This window comes from Hemitrygon akajei, chromosome 8 (assembly GCF_048418815.1).
Source record: "Hemitrygon akajei chromosome 8, sHemAka1.3, whole genome shotgun sequence".
NCBI lineage: Eukaryota > Metazoa > Chordata > Chondrichthyes > Myliobatiformes > Dasyatidae > Hemitrygon > Hemitrygon akajei.
In genome coordinates, this window is record NC_133131.1 from 174,589,429 (window position 1) to 174,606,739 (window position 17,311).

Consider the following 17,311-nt stretch of genomic DNA (forward strand, 5'->3'; position numbering starts at 1 on the left):
TGGGTGACATACAAATGAATGATTTATCTATGGCAGTAAAAATTTTAAAGAAACATAAAATCCCCACCCTCACCTTATAAGGTCATACAGAACAGAAACAGGTTTACAGAGTCATAGAGCATGACAGCATAGAAACAGGCCTGTCTAGTCTGTGCTGAACAGTTGTAATACTTCCACCAGCCCACATCTGGACCATAGCCCTCTGTACACCTACCATCCATGTATTTACCCAAACTCTCTTATGCGTTACAATCGGATCTGCATGCACCATTTCCGCTGGCAGCTCGTTCCACACTCTCACCACCCTCTGAGTGAAGAAATTTCCCTTCAGGTTCCAGTTAAATATTTCACCTTTCACCCTTAACCTATGACCTCTAGTTGTAGTCTCACCCAACCTTGGTGGAAAAAGCCTGCTTGCATTTACAGTGCCCTATCTATACCACTCAGAAATTTGTATACCTTGATCATTCATTCGCCCACGCTCCAGAGAATGAAGTTCTAACTTACCCAGTCCTTCCCTATAACTCAGCTCCTCAAAATACAGCAATATCCTTGTGAATTTTCTCTGTATTCTTTCAATTTTGTTGATATCTTTCCTTTGGGTAGGTGACCAGAACCACACACAATACTCCAAATTAGGCCTCACCATGAAACATGACATTTCAACTGCCGTACTCATTACTTTGATTTACAAAGACCAATGTACCAAAAGCTCTCTTTACGACCCTATCTACCTGTGATGCCACTTTCAAAAAACTATGGACCTGTATTCCTAGACCACTGTTTTCTACCGCTGTCTTACCCTGGTTTGTCCTCGCAAGAGGGTGACACATCACATATGACAATAAAATTGAAAAAAGCAGCAATCAATCTCTGCCCTCTCCACTAAACAGGCCCTTCAGCCCATCAAGTCTGCTCTGACCATCAGTAGCTTTTTACACCAATCTGACACAAATTTTACTTCATCCTGACTTTGTTCTTAATAACTGCCCCGGATTCCACTCCTCACCCACACACGAGGGGCAACGTACAGTGGTCAATTAAACCACCGACCTGCACGCTGTTGTGATGTGGACGGACACCAGAGCGGTGGGGAAAACCCGCGTGGTCAAAGGGAAAACATACAAACTCCGCGCGGAACACCGGAGGCCGGGATTGAATCCGTGTCTCTGAGATCGTGAGGTAGCAGCTCTCCCCACTGTGCTGACCTCAAGCGCTAGTCCAGAACCAGTGGGAAACTGTGAGAGACTCTGTGATGCCGGAGATTAGATCCAACCGAAATCTGTCTCCTCACACTGAACTGTGTGAGGGAAAGGCCCTTTGGCCCACCATGACTGTGCTGAACCAAATCAGATAATGATCATTAATTCCTGCTGCCTGGACGTGGACAATAACCCTCCACTCTCTGCACAACGTGAGCAACACACAAAATGCTGGAGGAACTCAGCAGATTAGGCAGAGGAAGAAAAGGGTCAACTTTTTGGGTCGAGACCCTTCATCTGGACTGGAAAGGAAAGGGGGTAGAAGTGGGGAGGAACAGAAGGAGTTCCCGGTGACGGGTGAGCCCGAGCTGCTGAGCTCCACCAGCATTTTGTGTGAATTGTCTGGATTTCCAGCTTCTGCAGCGTGGAGAGCATCACTCTCTGGTATGGAGGGGCCACTGCCCAGGATCAAAAAAAGCTGCAGAAAGTTGTAAACTCAGCCGGCTCCGTCGTGGGCACTAGCCTCCCCAGCATCACGGACATCTTCAAAAGGCGGAACCATCATTAAGGATCCCAACGCCAAGGTCCTGTCATTTGTAATGACCAATGTGGGCAGAAATCCTGTGCTGTGCAATTTTTTGCCCAGTGACAACAACAACAACACGTGGACACTGAATAATTTATTCGATAAAAGAGTATAAGTAAGCCAGTTCTAAAATCTGCAGGCAAGTCATCGCAAATTCCACATTGTCAACACCATCCACATCAGAAAACGGAAAAGGAAATGTGATAGTGAAAAATACTTAACATGCCAACGAGGTAGAGGGTGGCAATGTTTTGTGTGCAGTTTAAATCCTTTTGAGCTCTAGCAGCCCCCTTCTCATTGCTACCATCAGGGAGGGGGTACAGGAGCCTGAAGACACACACCCAGTGATTCAGGAACAGCATCTTCCCCTCTGCCATCTGATTTCTGAACACCACCTCACTGTGGTTTCCTCTTTTTCTGAACTACTTATTGAATTTATTTTTTATATATATACTGACAAATTTCACAACTTATGGCAGCGATACTAAACCTGATTTTTATTCTGAATCTCTTGTATTTATGAGTTTTGCCGCACACTCGTGCACCTTTCTGATCGTCTTTTAAATGCCTTTATTGCACCTCTCTCCAGCAGCACCTCTGCACTCTGTGTTACAAAAACTTGCCCCACACCTCAACCCTGAACCCTCCCACCCTAAAGCCCTCTGGTGTCAGACATTTCAAGCCATTTGGTGCCAGCTGACTCCTATATCTAACCTTGTAAACTCGTATCAGGTCTTCCATCAATCAATTGAGAAAAGAACACAAGTTTGTCCATTGTCTCCTTAAAGCACACACCCTCTAATCCAGGCACCATCCCGGTGATCCTCCCCTGCACCCTCTCCAAAGCATCAGCATCCTTCCTGTAATGTGGTGACCAGAACTGTAAGCAATACTCCAGATGCTGCCTAACCAGAGTTACACAAACTGCAACGTAACTCCCCGACTCTGGAGTAACACAGACAAAATGATGGAGGAGCTCACCCTGGGCTTGCCCGGTGAGGAGGGGGGGCTAGACACCCTGCATAACGATAAACAAGACCTGTCAAAGGGCGATGAACCCTCTCGTAGGGTCAATGGCCATCTAGCAAACACGTGCCGTGAAGCGTGGAAGGGCATCCCTTGCATCGAAGCTTGGTCTGGCCATTCACTGCAACAGAACTTCCCGCAGCCGTCTTGGACCCCAGCATGCCGCTGGAAACGGGAGGGGATGTCGAGAGGGTGGGTCTGGACAATAGACAGTAGGTGCAGGAGTAGGCCATTCAGCCCTTCTAGCCAGCACCACCATTCCCTGTGATCATGGCTGATCATACACAATCAGTACCCTGTTCCTGCCCTCTCCCCATATCCCTTGACCCCGCTATCTATAAGAGCTCTATCTAACTCTCTCTTGAATGCATCCAGAGACTTGGCCTCCACTGCCTTCTGGAGCAGAGCATTCCACATAACCACCACTCTCTGGGTGAAATCCAGAGAGTGACAAAGCCTGGCAGCAGAGCTACCAACCCTGCCTGTTGCTGTAAATGACTGAATCCAGACCTTGCGTACACCTCTGTAAGGAAAGCACCACCTCACCATAGTCAATGTTTACGCCCCAACTCTGACTAATCCCAGTGGAGTCAAGGAGGCATTCTACAGTGAGCTGAAAACCACCATCAGTAGCGTGGCAACTTCCGATAAGCTGCTGTTGCTGTGCTCGGGTTGGCAAGGAGTCCACTGTGTAGCCTGGTGTGATTGGACACCAAGGGGTTGGCAACAGTAACGGTAACGGTCTACTGCTCCTCGCGATGTGCACAGAATTCAAACTGTGCATTACTAACACACTGGTCAGATTGCCAGACAAGCTCAAATGCACATGGATGCATCCACGATCTAAAAGCTGGCATCTCATTGACTGTGTCATCACCCGACAACGAAACATTTCTGACGTTCGTATCACCAGAGTTAAGCGTGGAGTTGAGTGCTCAACTGATCATCAAATGGTGTGATTGGGTCTATGTCTATCGATCAAACCTCCATGCAGACTGAATGCTGCCAAGCCACCCAAACAGCTGAACACCACCAAAGTGAAACACAGTGAGATGCTGATGCTCTGAAATCCTCTCTGGAAACTGCTGTAAGCAGACTGGTTGAGAATCCACCGGACGATATTACTGAGCACTGGAATGCCTTCAAAGAAACGGTCTACAGGCTGCCCAGGACACCTTTGGGAAAGTCAAGCGCAAGCACCAGGACTGGTTTGATGAGAGCGACCAATCTGTGCAGGACCTTCTAAGAGCCAAGGCAGCTGCACACCAGGCTCTTCATCAACACCCAAACTCAAGTTCCAATAAACGTGCCTTTTTGAGTGAAAAATCAACTTTGCAGAGGCAGCTCAGAGCTGTGAAAGACCAGTGAACAAGGCCAAGGAGTTACAAGCCTTCACTGACTGTAATGACTCAAGAAACTTCTATGAAGCAATCAAGGTTGTGTATGGTCTATCAAAACAAGGCACCTGACAACTCCTGAGCAAGGACAGTACATCCATCTTCACTGAGAAGTCAGAGCACATGAAAAGATGGCAAGAACACTTCCACGAGCTGCTGAACAGACCAGGAACCATCACCGATGAAGCACTGGGCAGAGTACACCCTCGACTCACCCTCGAGCTAGATGCTCCCCCTACTCTTCACGAGGTCATCAAAGCCATCAAAAGCACCAGCGTCTGACGGTATCACAGCCGAGATCTACCAGAATGGTGGTAACACACTGACATCATGCCTGCACCGGCTGTTCACAAAGTTGTGGGGAGCTGCAGAACTACCACAAGACTTCAAAGACGCATCAATCGTGACCATCTACAAGAACAAGAGAGACAAGAGAGACTGCAACAATTGCCGTGGCATCTCCCTTCTGTCAGTTGCGGAAAAATGCCTCGCGGAGATCATTCTTAGACACTTGGTGTCCAACATCAGTGACAACATCCTTCCAGAAAGCCAGCGTGGTTTTCAAACAGGCCGCAGTACAGTGGACATGATCTTCTCACTGAGGCAGCTCCAAGAGAAATGTGCTGAGCAGCAGAGAAGTCTCTGTCACATTTGTTGATCTAACCAAAAGCGTTTGATACTGTTGGTAGAGATGGCCTGTGGAAGCTCCTACCAAAATTCGGTTGCCCCCCCCACACCTAACCAACATCATCCATCAGTTCCACGAAGGCATGGAAGGCGGCACCAACACGTGTGGTGAGTTGTCAGGCCCATTTCCCGTCAGCAACGGTGTAAAACAAGGTTGTGTTTTGGCTCCGACTCTGTTTGCACTATTCTTCACTGCCGTTCTTCAGGATGCCACACCAGACCTGAAGTCAGAGGGTTGAGTGGGGTCTGGGATCACCTCCCTTTTACCCTTTATATAACTGAAAAAACTTATAGAATCCTGCTTCATATTATTGGCTAGTTTGCTCTCATAGTTCATCTTTTCCCTTCTTAAAACTTTTTTAGTAGCCTTTTGATGGATTTTAAAAGCTTCCCAATCATCCAACTTCCCACTCACTTTTGCTACCTTATATGCCCTTTCCTTGGCTTTTACACAGTCCTTAATGTTCCTTGTCAGTCAATAGACAACAGACAATAGGTGCAGGAGTAGGCCATTCGGCCCTGCAAACCATCACCGCCATTCACTGTGGCTGATCATCCACAATCAGCACTCCGTTCCTGCCCTCTCCCCATATCCCTTGACTCCACTATCTTTAAGAGCTCTATCTAACTCTTTCTTGAAAGCATCCAGAGAATTGGCCTCCACTGCCTTCTGAGGCAGAGAATTCCATAGATCCACAACTCTCTGGGTGAAAAAGTTTTTCCTCATATCCATCCTAAATGGCCTACCCCTTATTCTTAAACTGTGGCCTCTGGTTCTGGACTCCCCCAACATCGGGAACATGTTTCCTGCCTCTAGCGTGTCCAATCCCTTAATAATCTTATATGTTTCAATCAGATCCCCTCTCATCCTTCTAAATTCCAGTGTATACAAGCCCAGTCGCTCCAATCTTTCAACATATGACAGTCCCGCCATCCCGGGAATTAACCTTGTGAACCTATGCTGCACTCCCTCAATAGCAAGAATGCCCTTCCTCAAATTTGGAGACCAAAACTGAACACAATACTCCAGGTGTGGTCTCACCAGGGCCCTGTACAACTGCAGAAGGACCTCTTTGTTCCTATATTCAACTCCCCTTGTTATGAAGGCCAACATGCCATTAGCTTTCTTCACTGCCTGCTGTACCTGCATGCTTACTTTCAGTGACTGACGAACAAGGACACCTAGATCTCATTGTACTTTCCCTTTTCCTAACTTGACACCATTCAGGTAGTAATCTGCCTTCCTGTTCTTGCCACCAAAGTGGATAACCTCACATTTATCCACATTAAACTGCATCTGCCATGCATCTGCCCACTTGCCCAACCTGTCCAAGTCACCCTGCATTCTCATAACATCCTCCTCATATTTCACACTGTCACCCAGCTTTATGTCATCTGCAAATTTGCTAATGTTACTTTTAATCCCTTCATGTAAATCCATAATGTATATTGTAAATAGCTATGGTCCCAGGACCGAGCCTTGCGGTACCCCACTAGTCATTGCAGTCATGGTTGCCTACTCCTGCCATTTGAGAACTTCTTCCTCTTTGGGACATATCTATCCTGCGCCTTGTGAACTACTCCCAGAAATTTCAGCCATCTCTGCTCGGCTGTCATCCCTGCCTGTATCCTTCTCCAATCCACCTGGGCAAGCTCCTCTCTCATGCCTCCATTTTTATTCCATTGCGATTCCATGTGACTTGTGCTTCTCCCTCTCAAATTGTAGTATGAATTCAATCATATGATCACTGTCTCCTAAGGATTCCTTTACATTAAGCTCCCTAATAAGATCTGGATTATTACACAACACCCAATCTAAGACAGCCCTTCCCACAGTAGGATCAAGCACAAGCTGCTCTAAAAAGCCATCTCGTAGGCATTCAACAATTTCCATCTCTTGCCATCCGACGCCAACCTGATTTTCCCAATCCCCTTGTATTTTGAAGTTCCCTGTTACAATTGTGTCATTACCCTTATCACACGCCTTTTCCAGCTCCCTCTGCAATCTCAACCCCACATCTTGGCTACTATTTGGAGGCCTATATGATTCCCATATTTGCAGTTTCTTAACTCCACCCTCAAAGATTCAACATTCTCTGACCCTATGTCACCTCTTTTCAGAGATGTAATTCCATCTCTTACCGACAGAGCCACACACTGCCTATGCCTTCCTGCCTGTCCTTTCAATACAAAGTATATCCTTTGATATTAAACTCCCAACTATGGCCTTCTTTCAGCCACGACTCAGTGATGCCTACAACGTCATACCAACCAATCTGTAATTGTGCCACAACTTTATCCACATTATTCCAAATGCTACGCGCATTTAAATACAGCACCTTCAGACCTGCATTCTTCGCCCTTATGAATTCTACCTCTGTGGTACAATTTAATTCTTTGTTCTGTCTGCACTTGTACCCAATTATTGGCTTGTACTTCATATTTCATCATCTGCTTGTAAACTGCTGAATCATCCTCGGCTCTATCATACAGCTTCCCATCCCCCTGCCATATTAGTTTAAACCACTCCCAACTGCTCTAGAAAATCTGCCTGCAAGAATATTGGTCCCCCCCCAGATTCAAGTGCAACCCGTCCCTTTTGTACAGGTCCCACCCCCCCCCCCCCCCGAGTAGGTCCCAATTATCCAGAAATCTGAATCCCTCCCCCCTGCTCCAATTTTTCAGCCACGCATTTATCTTCCACCTCATTCTATTCCTATTCTCACTGTCGCGTGGCACAGGCAGTAATCCCGAGATTACTACCCTTGGGGTCCTGGTTTTCAGCTTCCTTCCTAACACCCTGTATTCTTTTTTCAGGACCCCGTCCCTTCTTCTGTCTCTATTGTTGGAACCAATACGTACCACTTCTTCTGGCTGCTCACCCTCCCTTCTCAGGATATCGTGGACAGGTCAGAAACGTCTCGTACCTTGGCACCTGGGAGGCAAACTACCATCCGTGTTTCCTTTTTACATCCACAGAATCGCCCGTCTGTCTCCCTGACTATAGAGTCTGCCATCCTCTTCAGTTCCCTACCCTTCTGAGCCACAGGGCCGGACTCAGTGCCAGAGGCACGGCCAATGTTGCTTATATATATATATCTCTATATCTATCTATCTATATATATATAGAGAGAGAGAGAGAGAGGAGAGGAGAGATCTGGGGCTGAGACCCCATCGTTGAGGGCTGGGCAATCTTACATGCTCCAGATGTCGGCCTGGTCCCCTCTGTACCTCAGGCCCTGCAGTATCTCGGGGGCGGTGTAGGGCAAGGAGCCACAGAAGGTGCTCATCAGGCTGTTCCTGCTGCATTTGCTGGCCAGGCCAAAGTCTGGGGGAAGAGGAGGATGTTAACATAGATAGGAGAGGGTTAACCAGGACAAGAGAGGATATGGGAAAGGAGAGGGTTAATAGCAGAGAGGAGTGGGATAACAAGGATTGAAGAGGGTTAATGAGCAGGAGAGGGTAATGAGGAGAGGAGATGGTCAGCGGGGAGAGGAGTTAATGGAGAGGTTAACTCTCCAACTGCCCTTCTCTCTCGCTTGCTATTTCCTCCCTCCCTCTCTCTCTCTGTCCCTCTTTCTCTCCTCCCTCATCCCTTTCCCCCGCATCCATCTCTCACATTCACACATCTGTCAGGCCTGGGCAGCCCTGATTAATCAGTTCCCCACTCCCCGCTGCGCCCGCTCCACCACCCCTCAGTCTGGTCCAGTTCTCTTTGGCGCCTCACCTCTCCCAGACCACCCCTCGCTCCCGTCTGCAGCTCACAGACACTCTTGGAAGCTCGCGCAAACCCTGTTTTTCTCTCTGCAGATGCTGCCTGGCCACTGCATATTTCAGCTCCTGTTCTGGACCCTGGGGCGTGATTCCAGGCACGCGGTTGTCAGGACCACCCCCCTCCCCGATACCTAACCCCACCACGTGGTCTCCAGATGACATGGTGGTGGGGGGGGGAGATGGTCTTTGCTCACTCACCTGACAGTTTGATGAATCCTCGCTCATCCAGCAGGATATTCTCACATTTCAGGTCTCTGGGGACAGAGGTTTCAGCTATAGTTCCATCAGCTCCTCAAACACGCACGCCGTCCAACCCGGCTCAGACAGTCAGCGGGAATGGGGAGCGGCAGCGGGTGTGGGACGCGGGCACCGAATGTCTGTTCCATGGGTATGAAATGTGGGCTCTACTGGCATTATGTGTATGTGTGGTATGACTATACAGGGATGTGTGATTGTACTGGGATTGTGTGCGTGATTGTACTGGGATGTGTGTGTGTGTGTGATTGTACTGGGATTTGTGTGTGTGATTGTACTGGGATTGTGTGCGTGATTGTACTGGGATGTGTGTGTGATTGTACTGGGATTGTGTGCGTGATTGTACTGGGATTGTGTGTGTGATTGTACTGGGATTTGTGTGTGATTGTACTGGTATTGTGTGGGTGTGATTGTGAACTCGGCCTTTTCTTTTTGGAACGACGGAGGATGAGAGGTGACCTGATAGAGGTGTACAAGATGATCATTGATCATGTGGATAGTCAGGCTTTTTCCCAGGGCTGAAATAGCTAGCACGAGAGAGCACAGGTTTAAGGTGCTTGGGAGTAGTACAGAGGAGATGTCAGGGATAAGTTTTTTTTACGCAGAGTAGTGAGTGGGTGGAATGGGCTGCCAGCGATGGTGGTGGAGGTGGATACGATAGGGTCTTTTAAGAGACTCCTGGACAGGAACATGGAGCTCAGAAAAATAGAGGGCTATGGGTAACCCTAGGTAATTAAAGTAAGTACATGTTCTGCACAGCATTGTGGGCCAAAGGGCCTGTATTGTGCTGTAGGTTTTCTATGTTTCTATGTTATTGTACAGGGATATTTGTGTGTGGTTGTACTGGGATTGTGGAAGTGAGAAACTGAGAGTGTACTGTGGATGTGTCTGTGATTGTACTGGGCTAGTGTGTGTGAGATTGTACTAGGTTTGTGTACGAGACTGTACTGGGATGATGAATGTGTTGTGGTCTGTACTGGGATGGGCAGTACCTGCTGGTCTGTACTGGGATGGGCAGTACCTGCTGGTCTGTACTGGGATGGGCAGTACCTGCTGGTCTGTGCTGGGACGAGAGCGTTCAGGAATGACGTGTGGTGATCACGCTGCGTGTGCTGGTACCTGTGGGCAATGTGCTTGGTGTGGCAGTGGGACACGGCCCCCACCAGCTGCTGGAACATCTGCTGGGCCTCGGCCTCACACAGCCCTCGGAGCCGCGAGCGCTCGGCCCTGCGGTTGATGTGTTCCAGCAGGTCTCCCCTGGATGCCAGCTCCAGCACCAGGTACAGACGGCTCGGTGAACGGAAACTCTCGTACAGCTGGATCTGTGGGGATGCGGGGAGAGTCAGTGGGTCCCTCCCCCTCACTGGATCTGTGGGGATGCGGGGAGAGTCAGTGGGTCCCTCCCCCCCTCACTGGATCTGTGGGGATGCGGGGAGAGTCAGTGGGTCCCTCCCCCTCACTGGATCTGTGGGGATGCGGGGAGAGTCAGTGGGTCCCTCCCCCTCACTGGATCTGTGGGGATGCGGGGAGAGTCAGTGGGTCCCTCCCCCTCACTGGATCTGTGGGGATGCGGGGAGAGTCAGTGGGTCCCTCCCCCCCTCACTGGATCTGTGGGGATGCGGGGAGAGTCAGTGGGTCCCTCCCCCTCACTGGATCTGTGGGGATGCGGGGAGAGTCAGTGGGTCCCTCCCCCCCTCACTGGATCTGTGGGGATGCGGGGAGAGTCAGTGGGTCCCTCCCCCTCACTGGATCTGTGGGGATGCGGGGAGAGTCAGTGGGTCCCTCCCCCCCTCACTGGATCTGTGGGGATGCGGGGAGAGTCAGTGGGTCCCTCCCCCCTCACTGGATCTGTGGGGATGCGGGGAGAGTCAGTGGGTCCCTCCCCCCTCACTGGATCTGTGGGGATGCGGGGAGAGTCAGTGGGTCCCTCCCCCCTCACTGGATCTGTGGGGATGCGGGGAGAGTCAGTGGGTCCCTCCCCCCCCCTCACTGGATCTGTGGGGATGCGGGGAGAGTCAGTGGGTCCCTCCCCCCCCCTCACTGGATCTGTGGGGATGCGGGGAGAGTCAGTGGGTCCCTCCCCCCCTCACTGGATCTGTGGGGATGCGGGGAGAGTCAGTGGGTCCCTCCCCCCCTCACTGGATCTGTGGGGATGCGGGGAGAGTCAGTGGGTCCCTCCCCCCCCTCACTGGATCTGTGGGGATGCGGGGAGAGTCAGTGGGTCCCTCCCCCTCACTGGATCTGTGGGGATGCGGGGAGAGTCAGTGGGTTCCTCCCCCCTCACTGGATCTGTGGGGATGCGGGGAGAGTCAGTGGGTCCCTCCCCCCCCTCACTGGATCTGTGGGGATGCGGGGAGAGTCAGTGGGTCCCTCCCCCTCACTGGATCTGTGGGGATGCGGGGAGAGTCAGTGGGTCCCTCCCCCCCCCTCACTGGATCTGTGGGGATGCGGGGAGAGTCAGTGGGTCCCCCCCCCCTCACTGGATCTGTGGGGATGCGGGGAGAGTCAGTGGGTCCCTCCCCCCCCCTCACTGGATCTGTGGGGATGCGGGGAGAGTCAGTGGGTCCCTCCCCCCCCCTCACTGGATCTGTGGGGATGCGGGGGAGAGTCAGTGGGTCCCCCCCCCTCACTGGATCTGTGGGGATGCGGGGAGAGTCAGTGGGTCCCTCCCCCCCCCTCACTGGATCTGTGGGGATGCGGGGAGAGTCAGTGGGTCCCTCCCCCCCCCTCACTGGATCTGTGGGGATGCGGGGAGAGTCAGTGGGTCCCTCCCCCCCCCTCACTGGATCTGTGGGGATGCGGGGAGAGTCAGTGGGTCCCCCCCCCTCACTGGATCTGTGGGGATGCGGGGAGAGTCAGTGGGTCCCTCCCCCCCCCTCACTGGATCTGTGGGGATGCGGGGAGAGTCAGTGGGTCCCTCCCTCCCTCACTGGATCTGTGGGGATGCGGGGAGAGTCAGTGGGTCCCTCTCCCCCTCACTGGATCTGTGGGGATGCGGGGAGAGTCAGTGGGTCCCTCCCCCTCACTGGATCTGTGGGGATGCGGGGAGAGTCAGTGGGTCCCTCTCCCCCTCACTGGATCTGTGGGGATGCGGGGAGAGTCAGTGGGTCCCTCCCCCCCCCCTCACTGGATCTGTGGGGATGCGGGGAGAGTCAGTGGGTTCCTCCCCCCTCACCACTGCCCCTCCCACCCGGTAGAGGAGCCTCAGTGGGACCTTGTACCCCCCCCCACCTCACCCACACAAGAGGGCAAGGAAATGGCAGAAGTGAGTGTTGTTGCTGTTATTAAGGAGGAGGTTCTTGGGAAGCTGAAAGGTCTGAAGGAAAACATTGACAGTCCAGAGTGAAGATGGATGCAAAATACTTATGCCGTTTGACTGCCATTTCCCTGTCCCCCATTACTACCTCTCCAACTGATGGTTTTGTGACCAAGTTGAAGATACGCGGAGGGGCAGTTAGTGTCGAGGAAGCCGAAAGGCCGAGGCAGATTAGGGGAATGGGCAGAGTGGCTGAGAATATAGTGTGGCCATGCACTTTGGTAAATAAAGGCTTGGACTGTTCTTAAATGGCGAGAAAATTCAAAAATCGGACGTGCAGAAGAACCTGGGAATCGGCGTGCAGGATCCCCCAAGGGTTAATTTGCAGACTGAGCGAGGAAGCAGTGACGGCATTCCTTTCTGGGGGACTGTCATCTCACAGCAAGGATGTAATCCTGGAGCTTTATAAGGAATCGATGGGACTGCACGGGGTACTGTCAGCACGCTGGCATTGGAGAGGATGTTCACGAGAATGATCCCAGGAATGAAGGGGTTGTCATATGAGGGCTTTGGATGGCTCTGGGCCTGTCCTCACTGGAGTTTAGGAGAACAAGGGAGGATTTCATTGAAACCTATTGAGTATTGAAAGATAGAGTGGATATGGAGAGGATGTTTCTGAAAGTGAGGGAGTCTAGGAGCAGAGGGCACAGCCACAGAATAGAGGGATGTCCATTTAGAACAGAGATGAGGAGGAACTTCTTTAGCCAGTGGGTAGTGAATCTGTGGAATTTGTTGCCACAGATGGCTCTGGAGACCAAGTCATTGGATATATATAAAGCAGAGTTTGATAGGTTTTTGATTTAGTTAGAGTGTCAAAGGTTGCGGGGAGGGAAAATAAATCAGAGGGAGAGGGGGGCAGAGGAGGGGAGAAGGAGAGAGGGACAGCAAGGGGAAGAGGGAGAGGGAAAACGTCATGGAGAGGCATGGTGGGATAGGAACATATCCCAGAAGCCTCGGCCTCTATCCACAGCACTGAAGTGTGGGCCAATTCTCATCAACAAGGCTGAACGATCAGGCAGAGAGAGAGCAGCTCCTCCAGCGCCTGTGTACACACCTGCCCTGGGCCTAGTCCAGGCTCTGTGACTGTCCCCCATGTCACTTTGCCCAGGGCTGGATGTGGGTGGGGGTGAGGGCAGCGACAGGACAGGCTGGGGATTCCTACCACGTTCGGGTGTTTGTACGTCGTCTGCAGAGCGTTGACCTCCCTGGAGAGGCTATGGCGAGACTGCTGCTGTAGGCTGTGCGAAATGGGCACGACCTTGATGGCCACCTGCCAGTGGGAACGTGCACAGGTTAGGAGGAGCGAGACCACCCCTCCCCACCCCAGCCATCTGGGCTGCAATGCAGAGACGTCGAGCTCTTCTGCACAGAAACAGGCCCCATCAACACACACTCAATGTTTCAGGAACAGCTTCTTCCTCTCTGCCATCAGACTTCTGAATGGACACTGAACTCATCAACACCACCTCAATATTTTGCTCTTATTTTCATTTAATTTTTAAATATATTATTGTAATTTGTGGGGTTTTTTCTGTATACACAGTCCTGCCGCAAAACAGCAAGTTGAATCATTGAACATCGGTGATCATAAACCTGATTCCGATTCCATCCAGACAGAGTCATACAGCACGGAAACAGATCTTTCGGCCCATCTGGGTCATGCCGACCAACATTCCCATCCAACCTCGTCCCACTTACCCATTTTTGTCCCATATCCCTCGAATATTGAAAGGCCTGGATAGAGTGGATGTGGAGAGGATGTTTCTCATAGTGAGGAGTCTGGGACCAGACGGCACAGCCTCAGAATAGAGCAGGGGTTCCCAACCTTTTTTATGCCGTGGCCCCCTACCGTTAGCTGTGGGGTCCGAGGAGCCAGGTTAGAAACCCTGGGAACAGAGGAATGACCCGTTAGCTGCGGGGTCCGAGGAGCCCAGGTTAGAAACCCCGGGAACAGAGGGATGACCCGTTAGCTGCGGGGTCCGAGGAGCCCAGGTTAGAAACCCCGGGAACAGAGGAATGACCCGTTAGCTGCAGGGTCCGAGGAGCCCAGGTTAGAAACCCCGGGAACAGAGGGATGACCCGTTAGCTGCGGGGTCCGAGGAGCCAGGTTAGAAACCCCGGGAACAGAGGGATGACCCGTTAGCTGCGGGGTCCGAGGAGCCAGGTTAGAAACCCCGGGAACAGAGGGATGACCCGTTAGCTGCGGGGTCCGAGGAGCCCAGGTTAGAAACCCCGGGAACAGAGGGATGACCCGTTAGCTGCGGGGTCCGAGGAGCCAGGTTAGAAACCCCGGGAACAGAGGGATGACCCGTTAGCTGCGGGGTCCGAGGAGCCCAGGTTAGAAACCCCGGGAACAGAGGGATGACCCGTTAGCTGCGGGGTCCGAGGAGCCCAGGTTAGAAACCCCGGGAACAGAGGGATGACCCGTTAGCTGCGGGGTCCGAGGAGCCCAGGTTAGAAACCCCGGGAACAGAGGGATGACCCGTTAGCTGCGGGGTCCGAGGAGCCAGGTTAGAAACCCCGGGAACAGAGGGATGACCCGTTAGCTGCGGGGTCCGAGGAGCCCAGGTTAGAAACCCCGGGAACAGAGGGATGACCCGTTAGCTGCGGGGTCCGAGGAGCCCAGGTTAGAAACCCCGGGAACAGAGGGATGACCCGTTAGCTGCGGGGTCCGAGGAGCCCAGGTTAGAAACCCCGGGAACAGAGGGATGACCCGTTAGCTGCGGGGTCCGAGGAGCCAGGTTAGAAACCCCGGGAACAGAGGGATGACCCGTTAGCTGCGGGGTCCGAGGAGCCAGGTTAGAAACCCCGGGAACAGAGGGATGACCCGTTAGCTGCGGGGTCCGAGGAGCCCAGGTTAGAAACCCCGGGAACAGAGGGATGACCCGTTAGCTGCGGGGTCCGAGGAGCCCAGGTTAGAAACCCCGGGAACAGAGGGATGACCCGTTAGCTGCGGGGTCCGAGGAGCCAGGTTAGAAACCCCGGGAACAGAGGGATGACCCGTTAGCTGCGGGGTCCGAGGAGCCCAGGTTAGAAACCCCGGGAACAGAGGGATGACCCGTTAGCTGCGGGGTCCGAGGAGCCCAGGTTAGAAACCCCGGGAACAGAGGGATGACCCGTTAAATGCGGGGTCCGAGGAGACAGGTTAGAAACCCCGGGAACAGAGGGATGACCCGTTAGCTGCGGGGTCCGAGGAGCCCAGGTTAGAAACCCCGGGAACAGAGGGATGACCCGTTAGCTGCGGGGTCCGAGGAGCCCAGGTTAGAAACCCCGGGAACAGAGGGATGACCCGTTAGCTGCGGGGTCCGAGGAGCCAGGTTAGAAACCCCGGGAACAGAGGGATGACCCGTTAGCTGCGGGGTCCGAGGAGCCAGGTTAGAAACCCCGGGAACAGAGGGATGACCCGTTAGCTGCGGGGTCCGAGGAGCCCAGGTTAGAAACCCCGGGAACAGAGGGATGACCCGTTAGCTGCGGGGTCCGAGGAGCCAGGTTAGAAACCCCGGGAACAGAGGGATGACCCGTTAGCTGCGGGGTCCGAGGAGCCCAGGTTAGAAACCCCGGGAACAGAGGGATGACCCGTTAGCTGCGGGGTCCGAGGAGCCCAGGTTAGAAACCCCGGGAACAGAGGGATGACCCGTTAGCTGCGGGGTCCGAGGAGCCCAGGTTAGAAACCCCGGGAACAGAGGGATGACCCGTTAGCTGCGGGGTCCGAGGAGCCAGGTTAGAAACCCCGGGAACAGAGGGATGACCCGTTAGCTGCGGGGTCCGAGGAGCCCAGGTTAGAAACCCCGGGAACAGAGGGATGACCCGTTAGCTGCGGGGTCCGAGGAGCCAGGTTAGAAACCCCGGGAACAGAGGGATGACCCGTTAGCTGCGGGGTCCGAGGAGCCCAGGTTAGAAACCCCGGGAACAGAGGGATGACCCGTTAGCTGCGGGGTTGAAGGAGCCCAGGTTAGAAACCCCGGGAACAGAGGGATGACCCGTTAGCTGCGGGGTCCGAGGAGCCCAGGTTAGAAACCCCGGGAACAGAGGGATGACCCGTTAGAATAGAGGTGAGGAGGAATTTCTTTAGTCAGAGATGGTGAATCTGTGGAATTCATTACCACAGGCAGCTGGGAACGCCAAGTCACTGGGTGCGTTAGTCAGAGCGTCAAAGGTTACGGGGAGAAGGTGGGAGAATGGGGTTGAGAGGGATAATAAATCAGCCATGAGGGAATGGCGGAGCAGACTCGTAGAGTGATAGAAAAGTTCAGCACAGAAACACCCTGTGGCCCATCTGGTCCATACCAAAACCATTTAACCTGCACTGGGACCATCACCCTCCGCATTCCTGCTATCAAACTTCTCAAACGCCGAAATTGAGCTTGCATGCAAAGCCTGCTTGCATTTACCCTATCTATACCCCTGATAATTCTGTATCCCTCTATTAAATCTCCCCTCAATCTTCGACATTCTAAAGAATACTGTCCAAACCTGTGCAATATTTCCTTACAACTCAGGTCCTCCAGGCCTGGCAACATCCTGTAAATTTTCTCTGAAACTGCACACTTGATGGACTGAATTATTCTCCTATGCCTAAACCTTCCCTGTCCGAGTGTCTTTTAAACATTCTTAATGTACTTACCTCAACCACTTCTTCTTTCCATATACTGACCACTTACCGGGTGACAAAGTTGACCCTCAGGTGCCTTTTAAGTCTTGTCCCTGACATGTTAAACCTGTGCCCTCTTGTTCTTCATTCCCCAACCCTGCGGATAAATGCTGTGTGCATTCTCCACGGTCAAAACATAGAGAAATATTGATTAGGAACCTCAACCATCTCCTGTAGCTCCACACAGTGGTGTCTCCTCGGGTCTCTGGGAATGTCTTCTCTGTGTGGTAGAGCTGATAGACCTGGTACCTTCCAGCTTCTGAACCGGGGTTTAATCCCGACCCACAGTGCTGACTGTGTGGTGTGTGAATGTTCAACGTGTGACCACACGTGGGTCCCCCAACATTCTCTCATTACAGCACAGTCCAGGCCCTTCAGCCCACAGTGTTGTACCACGATCAGTCTAACCTTTCCCTC

General features: G+C 52.4%; 1 protein-coding gene across 1 annotated transcript in view; it reads right to left on the reverse strand.

The window, feature by feature from the left end:
- The window catches only part of LOC140732547 (testis-specific serine/threonine-protein kinase 5-like), a 44,107-nt gene that overhangs the window by 21,092 nt on the left and 5,704 nt on the right, over window positions 1-17,311 (reverse strand). The window contains exons 2-5 of the mRNA XM_073055316.1: window positions 13,406-13,513; window positions 10,047-10,249; window positions 8,871-8,926; window positions 8,097-8,226 (exon numbers count right to left, since the gene is read on the reverse strand). Coding sequence (XP_072911417.1) covers window positions 8,097-8,226; window positions 8,871-8,926; window positions 10,047-10,249; window positions 13,406-13,513 — 497 coding nt within the window. The remainder of the gene's footprint in view (window positions 1-8,096; window positions 8,227-8,870; window positions 8,927-10,046; window positions 10,250-13,405; window positions 13,514-17,311) is intronic.